General features: G+C 37.5%; 1 protein-coding gene across 1 annotated transcript in view; it reads right to left on the reverse strand.

The window, feature by feature from the left end:
• FRMPD1 (FERM and PDZ domain containing 1) overlaps positions 1-17,170 on the reverse strand; it is a 109,059-nt gene that overhangs the window by 42,939 nt on the left and 48,950 nt on the right. Inside the window, 1 exon segment of the mRNA XM_070375627.1 lies at positions 6,701-6,805. Within this exon segment, the coding sequence (XP_070231728.1) occupies positions 6,701-6,801 (101 nt within the window). The 5' untranslated portion in view covers positions 6,802-6,805.

Consider the following 17,170-nt stretch of genomic DNA (forward strand, 5'->3'; position numbering starts at 1 on the left):
TTGAGTGATTTTAAAAGTGAACGTCTGGTATAAACTGGATTTTTAATCTAAAGTTTATTCAAATAAAGAAGAAATAGAGGGAGTGGCCTGTTCCAGAAAGAAATTTATCTTGTAGTCATAATCCCAGGACTAGGCTTGTGGCTGTGATAGTTTCTAGAGACCACTGAATGTATATATTGTGTGCACAGTGCTATATGGCAAAAGCTTACAGCTGAGAGGAGAAAGTATTCCATTGCTACTTTAAAAAGGAGGTTCAGAAGACAAGGGTGACCCTACAGACACAGCACAGGAACTTTCTAACCTGTTCTTTTAAAATCTTTCCCTTTTGTCCATGGTCAAATAGCAATAAAAAACTGGTACCTGAAATGGTCTTTCTACACCATTAGGAGTATTAGAAAGGTCAAAAATACCATTCCTATAACTAGTAAACAGACTATGGTTATAATGAACAAGCAAATTTAGAAGGAGGGGAAAACCAATAGCCAAGACTTCTGACACAGAGATGCCATGATGCATGTTTGCACATTTGTGAATACATATGCCTGTGTGTACATGTGTGTGTGCATATGTGTATTCATTAAACATACATGTGTGCACATTAGATTAATATAATACACACTAATATTAAGATTAAATATAAATTGAAAGAAATCTTTTTAAGCTGTGAAGTTTATAAAACCAAGCACCAAGAAGAAGACATGAAATTCATCAAACTCCTTAGATTTTTTTAAGTTTTTACCTATAAAACCAACATTTCTAGATTACACATAAGAGAATTCAGTAAATCTTACACAAAATTGTTTCAATCATACAATAAAATTATTCTAAAGCTCACATGGAAAAGGCAGATAAGAATATAAAATGGCAAATGAAGAGAACAAAAGTCTAGTTTAACAGACAATAAATATAAATAGTTTTAATACAGGTGTGTGAAAGAAGGCAGTTAGATCAATTAAACAGAATAGCTAGCCTAGGAAGAGATACAAGTTTTCGCCCACAGACACAGCAATTTCATATATGATAAAATGAGACCATAAGTCAGTGAAGAAAGGAAAGGTTATTCACAGTTAATGGTGATGCAAATACTACTTACTTTGGAAAAAACCAAGCTAGATCTTTATTTCACAGCCTGTACTAAAATAAACACCAAAGTAAAAACTTAAAATATAAAATACCTTAAACTATCAAATTGAAAATTAATTAATTAATTATTGGGTAAGGATTTTCTAAGCTTTGAACAAATCAAAGAAATCATCAAGAGATTATCATTTAACTATATAAAAATCAAAAATTGTAGGAGACAAAAAATGGTATAATTAAGCAAAAAAGTATTCTATAACATGTCCTTCTCATCTCAGTTTATCACCTCCCTAGTTATAGAAAGTGGTAAAGAAGATGACAATTTAGTACAAAGTAAAATGGTTAAAAATTAGTTTATAATGTAATGTCACTATGTTATAGCTTTTATTAAGTGGTTTCTATTACACTATTTTTACAGAAATTCAAAACATGCTACAGAGACTATTCGAGGGGGTTAGCTATTTCTAAAAGAGCACTGATACTGTAAATGTTATTTTTATATTGGAATGTGAAATTAAGTGGTAAAATAGCAGTCATCTTAATAATATCTGAGTAATTTTGCATTTCTACAATTATTGGTATCACTAAGCTTCCACCCTACCCAAGCACGCACACACAGACATTCAAACTGAGTGCCACTATCTGAATTTGACTAGGGATTGTCCACTCATTTAAAATTGAAGAAATCAAAGTAACTTTGAAAGTTGACACTCTTCCCCAGAAAAAACCATTTTAAGATGCCTTATAAAGCTCTAATATTACCCAAGTTCATAAAAATTATAAATTTGTTTAATAATGTTTGGAAATGGAAATTGTTATTTTTGACTAATTTCTTCCTAGACAGTTCAATTAGTGTTAGAGATAAAATTTAACTTTATGGAAAAAATGGCAATTATAATTAAGTAAGTACAACCAGCTGAAATGAGTAGAAGCTTTTAAAGGTCTGAAAAGATAGCAGGATTGTTAAAAGATGCATGTAAACTTATGACTGCAGATTAATTTCTGTTTCCTTTTCTCTGGACTATAAAAAACACTTCAATGTATTTTTTTCATTTCTTGACCTGGCTATCAGGAAATGCAGAGCCAATGTTAGTACTCAAATGCTAAATCCTACATCTAATTGGTTTTCTATTCTATCTGTAGAATTTCCAGTCTTTATTTAAAAGTTTTTATGCATTTTAAAACTGTTAATCATCAAAAATTCCATTTGGAAGAAGAAACAATGCAAAATTTAGATATATTTTAAATAAATAAAAATAAGTAATATAGTCCCTGACTGTGAAAGCCCTTAATCAATAAAAATTTATTGAATATCTACTTCATTCTATGTATGCATTCTTCTAGGGCTAAAGATACTTTTTAGACAAGATAGTTATGGTCTTTGGTCTTATATGTGGCAGGAGGGTTGGGGGAGAAGAGTCATATATTAAGCAGGTAGGGGGTTAGGCAAAGAACAAGCAAACAAATGGATATATTTTTATAAACTGTGGCAAGGAAGTAGGAGGAACAAGATGAAGACATGAAATCAGGATGAGATTGTAAAGGGACTTGTAGGCTATGGCATGGTGGCAGGTGGTCACTGAATGGTTTGGGATGGGGTGGAGCCAGAAGCGAGCATGTGGGACAGGAGCAGTGTGTATTTTGAAAAGCTCACTCTGGCTTCAGGGTGGAGCAGAGAAAGAGTGAGTGACTATGGCAATGCCCTCTTGGGACAGAGAGGTGGACAGAGTGGAGATACGTTTGAGGATGAACTGACAAAAGTTGCTGATGGGGTAGATACAGAGTATGAGAGAGAGGAAAATTCAGGATGACTCACAGGTCTCTTGGTTAAGCAATTCTGTGGAAGGTGGTACCATTTACTCTACTTCAGGAAAACAAATTATGCTTTTCAATTCTTGACCATTTTCAACTAATCTGAAGACAGAAGAACCCAGCTTGAATCAAGGTTGCAGGATTAGAGATGAGAAACAATTTCAATAAGACTACACGTGATTTATCCTGCTGCTGCTGCTAAGTCGCTTCAGTCGTGTCCGACTCTGTGCGACCCCATAGACGGCAGCCCACCAGGCTCCCCCGTCCCTGGGATTCTCCAGGCAAGAACACTGGAGTGGGTTGCCATTTCCTTCTCCAACGCATGAAAGGGAAAAGTGAAAGTGAAGTCGCTCAGTCGTGTCCGACTCTTAGCGACCCCATGGTCTGCAGCCTACCAGGCTCCTCCGTCCATGGGATTTTCCAGGCAAGAGTACTGGAGTGGGGTGCCATTGCCTTCTCCAGTGATTTATCCTAGAAACACAGAAATAATGCCTTCCATGGACACTTCTAAGAATCACTCCCTCTTTTTCTTCTCTTTCTAAAGCACTTGGAAAACAAACTTCCTACTAAATTCATGGAAAGATGCTCAACATCATTAGCTATCAGGAAAATACAGATCAAAACCATAATGAGATACCACTTCACACCCACTAGGATGTTTATAATAAAAAATAGCAGATAATAACTGTTGCCAAAGGTGTGCAGACACTGGAACCCTCATATCCTGGTGGTGGAAATGCTTTGGAAAACAGCCTGGCAGTTCCTCCAAAGCTTCAACATCAAGCTGCTATATGACCCAGCTATTCTAATCCAAGTATAAACCCAAGAGAAATGAAAACATATGTTCAAATAAGAAATGTTTATAGTAGCATTATTCACAATAGCTCCCAAGTGGAAACAACTCAAGTGTACATTAACTGATGGACAAAGAATATATACCATAATAGAATATTATTTGGCAATAAAAAGGAATGCAAACACTGTTTACAACAGCCAAGATATGGAAGTAACCTAAATGTTCATTAACAGAGGACTGCATAAAGGAGGGGCAGTACATATTTACAATCGAATATTACTCAGCCATCACAAAGAATGAAATAATATCATTTGCAGCAATATGGATGTGGACCTTAAAATTGTCATTAGAAAAGACCCAGATGATGGGAAAGATTGAAGACAGGAGGAGAAGGGGACGACAGAGGACAAGATGGTTAGATGGCATCACGGACTCAATAGGCATGAGTTTGAGCAGGCTCCAGGAGACAGTGAAGGACAGTAAGGCCTGGAGTGCTGCAGTCCATAGGGTCACAGAATCGGTCACAACTGAGCAACAATAAAAACTGTCATACTGAGTGAAGTAAGTTAGACAGAGAAGTAGAAACATCATATGACATCCCTTATATGAGGAATCTAAAAAAACATGATACAAATGAACTTATTTATAAAACTGAAACACACTGACAGACTTAAGAGAATGAACTTACAGTTGCAGCAGCAGTGGGCGGGGGGCGGAGGATGGGGGAATAGATAGTTAGGGAGTGTGGGATGGACAGGTACACACTGCTATATTTAAGATGGATAACTAACAGGGAACTCTACTCAACGCTATGTGGCAGCCTAGGTGGGAAGGGTTTTGGGGGAGAATGGATACATGTATATGTATGGCTGAGTTGCTTTGCTCTCCATCTGAAACCACTATAACATTGTTAATCCACTATACTCCAACACAAAATAAAAAGGTTTTAAATAAAAGGAATGCACACCGATGCATATTATAACATGGATGAACCTCAAACACATTACACTAAGTGAAAGAAGGCAGTCACAAAGACAATATATTGTATGATTCTATTCACAGGAAATATCCAGAACAGACAAATCTAGAGAAACAGAAAGTAGATGAGTGGTTGTCTAGAGCTGGGGGAGGGGCAAATACAGAATGACTGTTAATGGGTATGGGATTTCTTTTGGGGGCATCGAAAGTATTCTAAAATTAGATTGTGGTAGATTGTTGCAAAATTTTATATATACACTAAATATATACTGTATATACACTAAATAAATCTGTACATTTTTAAATGGGTAAATTTTATGTTATGTGAAACATATCTCAAAATAGATGAGGAAAAAAAACTTCCTAGATGTTGCCTTTTATTTACACTCTGAGAGAAGCTAGATATTAGAGAGTTACATGGGAAAATATTCAGGTAAGGCCAAGTCAAAGTTACACAGGTCTTTTTCTGCAGGACTTCTCAGAGCCTTTAATGTGCCAAAACGCACTATGAATTACCAAGAGTGGGTGGGTAGGAATCGGATATAGGTTGCATCACACACACACCACACACAATTAGGTTTTGCAGAACCCACTTCAGAAAACAATGTACCTAGGACTTTTCCCATTTATTCACCAAGCACTACCTGAGTCCTTGCAGTCTCCTGGAACTCAATCGGGGCTATGAGGTGAGGCTGACTACTTTCCCTGGCTTCCACTGAGCTTGTATAGAAGCTCAGAAGAAAGAAAAGGGATGTGCTCAAATTTAAGCTGAACACATCGGGAGAAGCACAATGCTGATGCTACAAACTAAATACTATGGGACCCCTTGGGAGAGATGAATTCTGGCTGTGGACTGTAGAACACTTCATGGAAGACCCAGCATTTCAGCCAGACCCTGAACTGTGAGTGGGGTCTAGACACATGGAGATGGGAGGAAGGGATGTGGCACAGGAACCCAGGTCTAGGTGGTGGAAGGGGAAGTTGGGTGCTTGGGTCGGGGAACAGCGAGTAGGTCATTTCAGCTGGAGTATGATGTGAATGAAGCAGAAGAGTAAGACAGACAGCTGTAACAGATTGTGGGTTGATCATAGAGAGCCTTGAATATCCAACCAAAAATGTTTGAACTCATCCTATAGGAGATGACGACCCAGCGAACATTTCAGAGCAGAGCGGGTGCGGATGGCTGTGAACGAGATACTCCCTGAACCTCAGGTTTTCATCTGTGAAATGGGGCTAGTCCTCCCAACCTCATCCTATTGCAGTGTGCGAGGACCCGAGCACTTGGACACAGGGCAGTGCAGCTCTGAGCAAGTTTACTGCTCGGCAACAGGACAGCTGTTCCCAGTTCCTTTGGAAGAGTATGTGTATCAGAAACACCTGACACGTGATATTTCATCTCCATGTCAGGGCCAGACAGGAAATCTGAGATGGAAAATGAGCGCTTTCAAACAGAACATATTTTAAGTTCTCTTGTAGCAGTCAAATCAGATCTGTATTTGATTTCATTTCATTTTGTTTAGAATGAAATAGGGACTGCAAGGAAGGAACAGCTGCTGGAAACAAAGACGGGGAAAGAGTATAAACAGCAGATTGCCTGACATCAAGTACTAAGACAAGGGGTGTGTGTGAGACAGACAGAAACAGTGAGCATGTGTGAGTGTGTATTCAAAACTGTGTGTGTGGGTGTGTGTTTCAGAGCATATAGGCACATGGCTGCAAGTATGTGGGTATGAGTGTGCATATGTCTCTGTGTGTGAATGTGTGTCTCTATAAATGTGGGCATGAGTTTGGGGTGAGTGACTCTATGTCTGTGAGTGCCTGTTGAAGGATGCAGAGGGGAGGAATTGGAAAGGGACAGAGAGAAAGGCACTCCAGCAAAATTGCTGACCCATTTACACTTCTCCCCTCACAGGATGTAAGAACAAAGCAAGCCGGAGACAGTGATCCCCAGGCGCTGCCAAGACTGCAAAACCTCCTCCCACGGGAACACTGAACCCTTACAGACAGAAATCTCTGCCAGCCCAGGAGTCTTACCGGGCCGAGCTGTCCCGGGAGCGCCGGAGCCATCTTGCCACCATTTGTTCTATTCTGTGTGCTTTCCGTGTCTGGAATAAGCTGGTCTCCAGCTCTTCCATTTACCTAAAAAGAAGAAGAGTTTTCTTAAGAAGCTAACCAAAATGCTTGGAAGAGGATTCTAACAGATCACCGTGATGCTTCCTATGTTTGCCAATTTTAAGACACACTGATCAAATAACCAGGGCTTTCTTTGTATCTGAAATTAACACACACAGGTGCTCAGGGTGCACAGAGTGGACAACTTTAGCAGCCCTCTGCCCTAAAGAGCCCACAGTCTTGTGATACACAGACTGGCTTTATTTCTTCAGTGGTTAAAGATAAGGATTGGGAAATGTAAGTAAGGCTTCTCAAACTGTGAGTATGACCCACTGTCAGAGACACACTTTCTGTGACGCTGCCCTCCCACCTCAACTCTGTGTGCATCCCTGGACAGCACAACTTGGTTTTGACTGCATCAGGAACTACATGGAGATGGAAGCATTTTAATCACATTGTGCCCACTCGTCTGAGTGCTGGTTTTTTTTTTTTGCTTAGCATTTTATATCTAATTTTTGAACAGGTAATTCTGAATTTGTATAATTCAAACCCAAGATTTAAAAAAAGAAAAAGATATACAGTTACTGTATTGAGCACTTAAAAATTTGTTAAGAGGGTAGATCTCATGTTAAGTGTGTTCTTACCATAAAAATAAAAAAAGATATACAGTGAAAGGTCTCCGCTCTCCTCTTCCCTAACCCCATCCACTCAGTTCCCATACTGATACATAATCAGTTTTCCCACTTGAGATATCTGTCTTTCCAGAGTTTCTGTATGCCTGAACAAGCAAATACAAATATAGATTTTATGTATCCTCTTCTTAACACAAAGGATAGTACACCACACACATTGTTCCACACCAAGCTTTCTTCATCACTATCTTTTCACATTAATACAAAGAATGCCTCCTCATTCCTTTTGACAGCCTCTGAGTATTACACTGTATGAATGTACTCTAATTTAAGAAGTAGTCTTCCCTTGATAGACATTTGGGTTATTGCCAATCTCTCTATTGTAATATTGCAACGAGTTATGTTGTACAAATATCATTTCTGTACATATGCAATTATATATTTGGTTAAGTTTCCAGATATTGAATTGCGAGGTCAAAATTTACATGCATTTGTGCTTTGATAGATATTATCAGGTTACCAAGAAAAACAGTATATATGCTTGAGATTAAAGTTTCCTAAAACAATATATAATTTTATATTTCTTAAAATACTGTCTCAACTGATAAAGTTAATTTCACAATCCAATAAATACCCATACAAAATAATACATGACACTGGGAAATAACCATGGATACAGAAAAAAAATTTTTTTAATTACAAGAGATTATGTTGCTTAACAATACATAAATACCTTTGAAAAACTTAATAACTAGATGGTTTTCAAGGGAAATATAAATGATATGAGATGACCCTAGAAGAGACAGAATGTCTAAAAGACAATTACCACAGAAGAGAAAGTTGTTAAAGAGCTACACTCAAAAAACATTCTGGGCAATAGGCTCAAAAGTGAACTCTCACAAATTTATAAGACATAGCTCACCCTTATGGTTTTTATTTGTTTTACTTTAAATATTAAAAAAAAAAAAAGCTATTCCATGCAAATAGAGACCAAAAGAAAACAGGAGTAGCAATACTCAGATAAAATAGACTTTAAAACAAAGGCTGTGTGAAAAGAGACAAAGAAGGACACTACATACTGATCAAAGGATCAGTCCAAGAAGAAGATATAACAATTATAAATATATATACACCCAACATAGGAGCACCACAATATGTAAGACAAATGTTAACAAGTATGAAAGGTAAAATTAATAATAACACAATAATAGTGGGAGACTTTAACACCCCACTCACACCTATGGATAGATCAACTACACAGAAAATTAACAATGAAACACAAACTTCAAATGATACAATAGACCGGTTAGACCTAATTGATATCTATAGGACATTTCACCCCAAAACAATGAATTTCACCTTTTTCTCAAGTGCACATGGAACCTTCTCCAGGATAGCCTTGGTAAATTCAAAAAATTGACATAATTCCAAGCATCTTTTCAGACCACAATACAGTAAGATTAGATGTCAATTATAGGAGAATAAATATTAAAAATTGCAATATATCGAGGCTGAACAACACACTGCTGAATAACCAACAAACCACAGAAGAAATCAAAATATGCATAGAAATGAACGAAAATGAAAACACAACAACCCAAACCTATGGGACACTATAAAAGCAGTGCTAAGGGGAAGGTTCATAGCTATACAGGCTTACCTCAAGAAACAAGAAAAAAGTCAAATAAATAACCTAACTCTATACCTAAAGCAACTAGAAAAGGAAGAAATGAAGAACCCCAAGGTTAGTAGAAGGAAAGAAATCTTAAAAATTAGGGCAGAAATAAATGCAAAAGAAACAAAAGAGACCATAGCAAAAATTAACAAAGCCAAAAGCTGGTTCTTTGAGAAGTTAAATAAAATTGACAAACCATTAGCTAGACTCATCAAGAAACAAAGGGAGAAAAATCAAATCAACAAAATTAGAAATGAAAATGGAGAGATCGCAACAGACAACACAGAAATACAAAGGATCATAAGAGACTATTATCAGCAACTATATGCCAATAAAATGGACAACTTGGAAGAAATGGACAAATTCTTAGAAAAGTACAACTTTCCAAAACTGGACCAGGAACAAATGGACAATCTTAACAGACCCAACACAAGCACAGAAATTGAAACTGTAATCAGAAATCTTCCAGCAAACAAAAGCCCAGGGCCAGAAGGCTTCACAGCTGAATTCTACCAAAAATTTAGAGAAGAGCTAACACCTATCCTACTCAAACTCTTCCAGAAAATTGCAGAGGAAGGTAAACTTCCAAACTCATTCTATGAGGCCACCATCACCCTAATACCAAAACCTGACAAAGATGCTACAAAAAAAGAAAACTACAGGCCAATATCACTGATGAACATAGATGCAAAAACCCTTAACAAAATTCTAGCAAACAGAATCCAACAACATATTAAAAAGATCATACATCATGACCAAGTGGGCTTTATCCCAGGGATGCAAGGATTCTTCAATATCCTCAAATCAATCAATGTAATACATCACATTAACAAATTGAAAAATAAAAACCATATGATTATCTCAAGAGATGCAGAGAAAGCCTTTGACAAAATTCAACATGCATTTATGATAAAAACCCTCCCGAAAGCAGGAATAGAAGGAACATACCTCAACATAATAAAAGCTATATATGACAAACCCATAGCAAACATTATCCTCAATGGTGAAAAACTGAAAGCATTTCCCTTAAAGTCAGGAACAAGATAAGGGTGCTCACTCTCACCACTACTATTCAACATAGTTTTGGAAGTTTTGGCCACAGCAATCAGAGCAGAAAAAGAAATAAAAGGAATCCAGATTGGAAAAGAAGAAGTAAAACTCTCACTGTTTGCAGATGACATGATCCAATACATAGAAAACCCTAAAGACTCCACCAGAAAATTACTACAGCTAATTAATGAATATAGTAAAGTTACAGGATATAAAATCAACACACAGAAATCCCTTGAATTCCTATACACTAACAATGAGAAAACAGAAAGAGAAATTAAGGAAATAATTCCATTCACCATTGCAACGAAAAGAATAAAATACTTATGAATATATCTACCTAAAAAAACAAAAGATCTATATATATAAAACTATAAAACACTGATGAAAGAAATCAAAGAGGACACAATAGATGGAGAAATATACCGTGTTCATGGAGCAGAAAAATCAATATAGTGAAAATGAGTATACTACCCAAAGCAATCTATAGATTCAATGCAATCCCTATCAAGCTACCAATGGTATTTTTCACAGAACTAGAACAAATAATTTCACAATTTGTATGGAAATACAAAAAACCTCAAATAGCCAAAGCAATCTTGAGAAAGAAGAATGGAACTGGAGGAGTCAACCTGCCTGACTTCAGGCTCTACTACAAAACCACAGTCATCAAGACAGTATGGTACTGGCACAAAGACAGAAGTATAGATCAATGGAACAAAACAGAAAGCCCAGAGATAAATTCATGCACCTATGGACACCTTATCTTTGACAAAGGAGGCAAGAATATACAATGGAGAAAAGACAATCTCTTTAACAAGTGGTGCTAGGAAAACTGGTCAATGACTTGTAAGAAAATGAAACTAGAACACTTCTAACGCCATACCCCAAAATAAACTCAAAATGGATTAAAGATCTAAAGGTAAGGCCAGAAACTATAAAACTCCTAGAGGAGAACATAGGCAAAACACTCTCCAACATATGACCCACCTCCCAGAATATTGGAAATAAAAGCAAAAATAAGCAAATGGGACCTAATTAAAATTAAAAGCTCTTGCACAACAAAGGAAACTATAAGCAAGGTGAAAAGACAGCCTTCAGAATGGGAGAAAATAATAGAAAATGAAGCAACTGACAAAGAATTAATCTCAAAAATACACAAGCAACTCCTGCAGCTCAATTCCAGAAAAATAAATGACCCAATCAAAAAATGGGCCAAAGAACTAAACAGACATTTCTCCAAAGAAGACATACAGATGGCTAACAAACACATGAAAAGATGCTCAACATCACTCATTATTAGAGAAATGCAAATCAAAACCACTAGGAGGTACCATTTCACGCCAGTCAGAATGGCTGCGATCCAAAAGTCTACAAGCAATAAATGCTGGAGAAGGTGTGGAGAAAAGGGAACCCTCTTACACTGTTGGTGGGAATGCAAACTAGTACAGCCACTATGGAGAACAGTGTGGAGATTCCTTAAAAAACTGGAAATAGAACTGCCATATGACCCAGCAATCCCACTGCTGGGCATACAAACCAAAGAAACCAGAATTGAAAGAGACACATGTACCCCCAATGTTCATCGCAGCACTGTTTATAATAGCCAGGACATGGAAGCAACCTAGATGTCCATCATCAGATGAATGGATAAGAAAGCTGTGGTACATATACACAATGGAGTATTACTCAGCCATTAAAAAGAATACATTTGAATCAGTTCTAATGAGATGGATGAAACTGGAACCTATTATACAGAGTGAAGTAAGCCAGAAAGAAAAACACCAATACAGTATACTAACGCATATATATGGAATTTAGAAAGATGATAACAATAACCCTGTGTGCGAGACAGCAAAAGAGACACGATGTATAGAACAGTCTTTGGGACTCTGTGGAAGAGGGTGGGATGGTTTGGGAGTATGGCATTGAAACATGTATATTATCATATGTGAAACGGATTGCTAGTCCAGGTTCGATGCATGATACAGGGTGCTCAGGGCTGGTGCACTGGGATGACCCAGAGGGATGGGATGGGGAGGGAGGTGGGGGGTGGTTCAGGATGGGGAACAGATGTACACCCATGGTGGATTCATGTCAATGTATGGCAAAACCAATACAATATTGTAAAGTAATTAGCCTCTAAAAATAAATAAATAGGGAAAAAAAAAGAAAAGAAAAAAAAAATTCCCGGGTAAATAGGTTCAAAGGTGAACTCTCACAAATTTATAAGACATAGCTCACCCTTACGATCTTTATTTGTTTTACTTTAAATATAAACTTTAAATTTTGGAATAATTTTAGATGAACACAAAGGCTGCAAAGATAATACAGAGAATTCCATTACACCCTTCATTCAGCTTTCCCTAATGTTAGCATCTTACATAATCATTGTAACTTTGTCAACACTAAGCAATTAACATTGGTACACTAATATTAGCTAGGCTGTAGATTTTATTCAGATTTCATCAGCTTTTCCATTTATGCTTCTTTTCTGTTCTAGGATTCAATCTAGGATATCACATTGCTTTTAGCCAGCTTAGTTTATTTCCCCCAATGCTATGCCAGGTATTGAAGAGCATTAAAAAAAAAAGAAAGCTTCCAAAATTTTTTAAACAGTCATTATAACATTGATACCAATTCTGATAAACATAGTACGATAAGGCAGAAATACCATCTCCCTTACAATTATCAAAGTAAATATCCCAAATAAAATATTAGCAACTAGAACCTATCAGAATCTACAGAATAATAATGGAATCTCTACTAGGAGTGCACTAACCATTTTCATATAAAAATGAAAGCAGGACACCCAAACTCATCACTTTGGAAACACGGAGACAACATTTTTCATCAAATGGCAGCTAAATACAAATTAATGGGTATAAAACATAGACCGCAACCAAAAATAAATTCCATTTGGATCAAGGGATGTGTCAGTCTAGCTTTTTTCCTATGGGGACAGCAGACCTGAATACTATCTTCAGTTCTACACAGCTCACTTTTTATAATTATAAAAGTGAGAGATTTCTGGTTAAAGATGGTGAATTGAAACAATGTCTTAATCTTTCTTCTCTTTTCTAAATCTTACAAATTACAATAAAGGAAATAAACCCATAGAATAGAGAAGACCATAGATGAGCAATGTTGACAGTGTCTGGAAGATAAACTGCTGGGAGGAGATGTAACTGAGCAGAGCAAAGGAAACAGAAACCAGTGTGCTTGCAGAAAGAGACTCTGATGGAAAACAGGCTGATTTGCCATTTGATGGCTCAGGAATTAGAGGCAGCAGGTATGGGAGAAAGCAGGGATGAAGAATAGGGCTGAAAACATGAAATGTCTGTATAAAGCAGCAACTATATTCACAGGCCCCATCCTACTACCTGCCTAGACAACCATCCCTTCGCTAGCCTTCTGGGGGAAAAAGACTTGTTCTTTAGCGAATCAAACATGAGAGGCTGCAGATTTGTGGAGACCAGGCACAACACAGGATATGGGAATGAAATAGAAGGATTAAGAAAAATTCTTCTTACTAAATGACAAGAACTCCTTTGCCCAGTTCTCAGAATCCAGGCAGCTAGGAATTTACATCCAAAGAGACAAGAGATCTTTTTCTGGAGAACTAAAGAGCACCAGAGAAAAGACCTTTAGATAGTGATACTTCTGGTAACTTGCTGCCAGATCACCCTGGCTTGAAATCTGTCAGTGTCCTGTCAGTGGGCTCCATCCATCCATCACACAAAGCTTCCAATCATTTTGGTTTTTTTCCCAAAACATCTCAGATCTCTTTTCATTCTTTGATAATCTCAATGCCCTGACCATGCATACATATTGTCGATGACCTGCCCCATCCAATTGCTTTTAATGCTTCACTCTTACACATGAATAGATATTTGAGGAAACCTATACTATTTTAAAAAGATCAAAACAAATGGAACTCTAACAGAGACAATGCAGGAAATAAGAAAAAATGTTAATCTACAATTCAAATCCTCAAAAAGATAAGATGTTACATCTATGAAACAAGAAGAGAATTTTCTTTGAAAAAGAATAATCAGAGAACATAAATCTGGAAACTAAAAATAAAATAGCTGGAATAAAAATTCAGTTAAAAAGCTGAGAAATGTAGTCAATAAAATATAGAAAAAGTAACCAAGAGCCAAAGACAGGGTAAAAAGAAAAAAATAGATATATATAGTTAACAATCCAGGACGTCCAAAATTCATCCACCATGAGTTCTGTAAGGAGAGAGTAAAGGAAATGGAGATAAGGAAATTGTTAAATAAGTCAATAACGTTTGCCTTAGAAGCTTATTTCCAGATTAAGAATGTTTACTAATTACCCAGCATAATTAATGAAAAAATACCCACATCAAGAAATAACATTGTAAAATTTCAGAAACTAGAAACAGAACATCTTCAAAGCTTTGGGAGAAAAAAAAAATGGATCACACACAAAAAACTGAGAACAAAAATGGCATTAGACTTCTCGGGAAAAACAGAGGCCGGAGGACATTGAAGCCACGTCTTCAAATCTCTGAAGGAAAATAATTTTCAATCTCTAGGTTGAATTATAGATTATAGATTCTATAGATTACAGAATTATACTATCAGTTCAGTTGAGTCGCTCAGTCATGTCCAACTCTTTGTGACCCCATGAACCCCAGCATGCCAGGCCTCCCTGTCTATCAACTCCTGGAGTCCACCCAAACCCATGTACACTGAGTTGGTGATGCCATCCAACCATCTCATCCTCTGTCGTCCCCTTCTCCTCCTGCCCTCAATCTTTATAAACATCAGGGCCTTTTCAAATGAGATAGCTCTTTGCTTCAGGTGGCCAAAGTACTGGAGTTTCAGCTTCAACATCAGTCCTTCCAATGAACACCCAGGACTGATCTCCTTTAGGATGGACTGGTTGGATCTCCTTGCAGTCCAAGGGGCCCTCAAGAGTCTTTTCCAACACCACAGTTCAAAAGCATCAATTCTTCGATGCTCAGTTTTCTTTATATTACAATTCTCACATCCATACCTGACTACTGGAAAAACCATAGCCTTGACTAGACCGACCTTTGTTGGCAAAGTAATGTCTCTGCTTTTTAATATGCTGTCTAGGTTGGTCATAACTTTCCTTCCAAGGAGTAAGCGTCTTTTAATTTCATGGCTGCAGTCACCATCTGCAGTGATTATGGAGCCCCCCAAAATAAAGTCAGCCACTGTTTCCACTGTTTCCCCATCTATTTGCCATGAAGTGATGGGACCGGATGCCATGATCTTAGTTTTCTAAATCTTGAGCTTTAAGCCAACATTTCACTCTCCTCTTTCACTTTCATCAAGAGTCTCTTTGGTTCTTCTTCACTTTCTGCCATAAGGCTGGTGTCATCTGCATATCTGAGGTTATCAATGTTTCTCCCTGCAATCTTGATTCCAGCTTGTGCTTCCTCCAGCCCAGCATTTCTCATGATGTACTCTGCATATAAGTTAAATAAGCAGTGTGACAATATACAGGCTTGATGTACTCCTTTTCCTATTTGGAACCAGTCTGTTGTTCGATGTCAAGTTCTAACTGTTGCTTCCTGACCTGCATACAGGTTTCTCAAGAGGCAGGTCAGGTGGTCTGGTATTCCCATCACTTGAAGAATTTTCTGCAGTTTATTGTTTTCCACACAGTCAAAGGCTTTGGCATAGTCAGTAAAGCAAAAAGAGATGTTTTTCTGGAACTCTCTTGCTTTTTCGATGATCCAGCAGATGTTGGCCATTTGATCTCTGGTTCCTCTGGCTTTTCTAAAATCAGCTTGAACATCTGGAAGTTCATAGTTCACGTATTGCTGAAGCCTGGCTTGGAGAATTTTGAGCTTTACTTTACTAGCGTGTGAGATGAATGCAATTATGCGGTAGTTTGAGCATTCCTTGGCATTGTCTTTCTTTGGGATTTAAATGAACACTGACGTTTTCCAGTCCTGTGCCCACTGCTGAGTTTTCCAAATTTGCTGACATATTGAGTGCAGCACTTTCACAGCATCATCTTTTAGGATTTGAAATAGCTCGACTGGAATTCCATCACCTCCACTAGCTTTGTTCATACTGATGCTTCCTAAGGCCCACTTGACTTCACATTCCAGGATGTCTTACTCTAGGTGAGTGATCACACCATCGTGATTATCTGGGTCATGAAGATCTTTTTTGTATAGTTCTTCTGTGTATTCTTGCCATCTCTTCTTAATATCTTCTGCTTCTGTTAGGTTCCTACAATTTCGGTCTTTTATTGAGCCCATCTTTGCATGAAATGTTCCCTTGGTATCTCTAATTTTCTTGAAGAGATCTCTAGTCTTTCCTGTTCTATTGTTGTCCTCTATTTCCTTGCATTGATCACTGATGAAGGCTTTCTTATCTCTCCTTGCTATTCTTTGCAACTCTGCATTCAAATGGGTATATCTTTCCTTTTCTCCTTTGCTTTTTGCTTCTCTTCTTTTCACAGCTATTTGTAAAGCCTCCTCAAACAGGCATTTTGCTTTTTTGCCTTTCTTTTTGTTGGGGACGGTCATGATCCCTATCTCCTGTACAATGTCACGAACCTCTGTCCATAGTTTATCAGGCACTCTGTCTATCAGATCTAGTCCCTTAAATCTATTTCTCACTTCCACTGTATAATCGTAAGGGATTTGATTTAGGTCATACCTGAATGGTCTAGTGGTTCTTCCCAGTTTCTTCAATTTAAGTCTGAATTTGGCAATAAGGAGTTCATGCTGAGCCACAGTCAGCTCCCAGTCTTGTTTTTGCTGACTGTATAGAGCTTCTCCATCATTGGCTGCAAAGAATATAATCAATCTGATTTCTGTGTCAACTGTCTGGTGATGTCCATGTATAGAGTCTTCTTTTGTGTGGTTGGAAGAGGGTGCTTGCTATGACCAATGCATTCTCTTGGCAAAACTCTATTAGCCTTTGCCCTGCTTCATGCTGTACTCCAAGGCCAAATTTGCCTGTTACTCCAGGTGTTTCTTGACTTCCTACTTTTGCATTCCAGTCCCCTATAATGTAA

Source organism: Bos mutus, chromosome 8 (genome assembly GCF_027580195.1).
Source record: "Bos mutus isolate GX-2022 chromosome 8, NWIPB_WYAK_1.1, whole genome shotgun sequence".
In the NCBI taxonomy this organism is placed as follows: Eukaryota; Metazoa; Chordata; class Mammalia; order Artiodactyla; family Bovidae; genus Bos; species Bos mutus.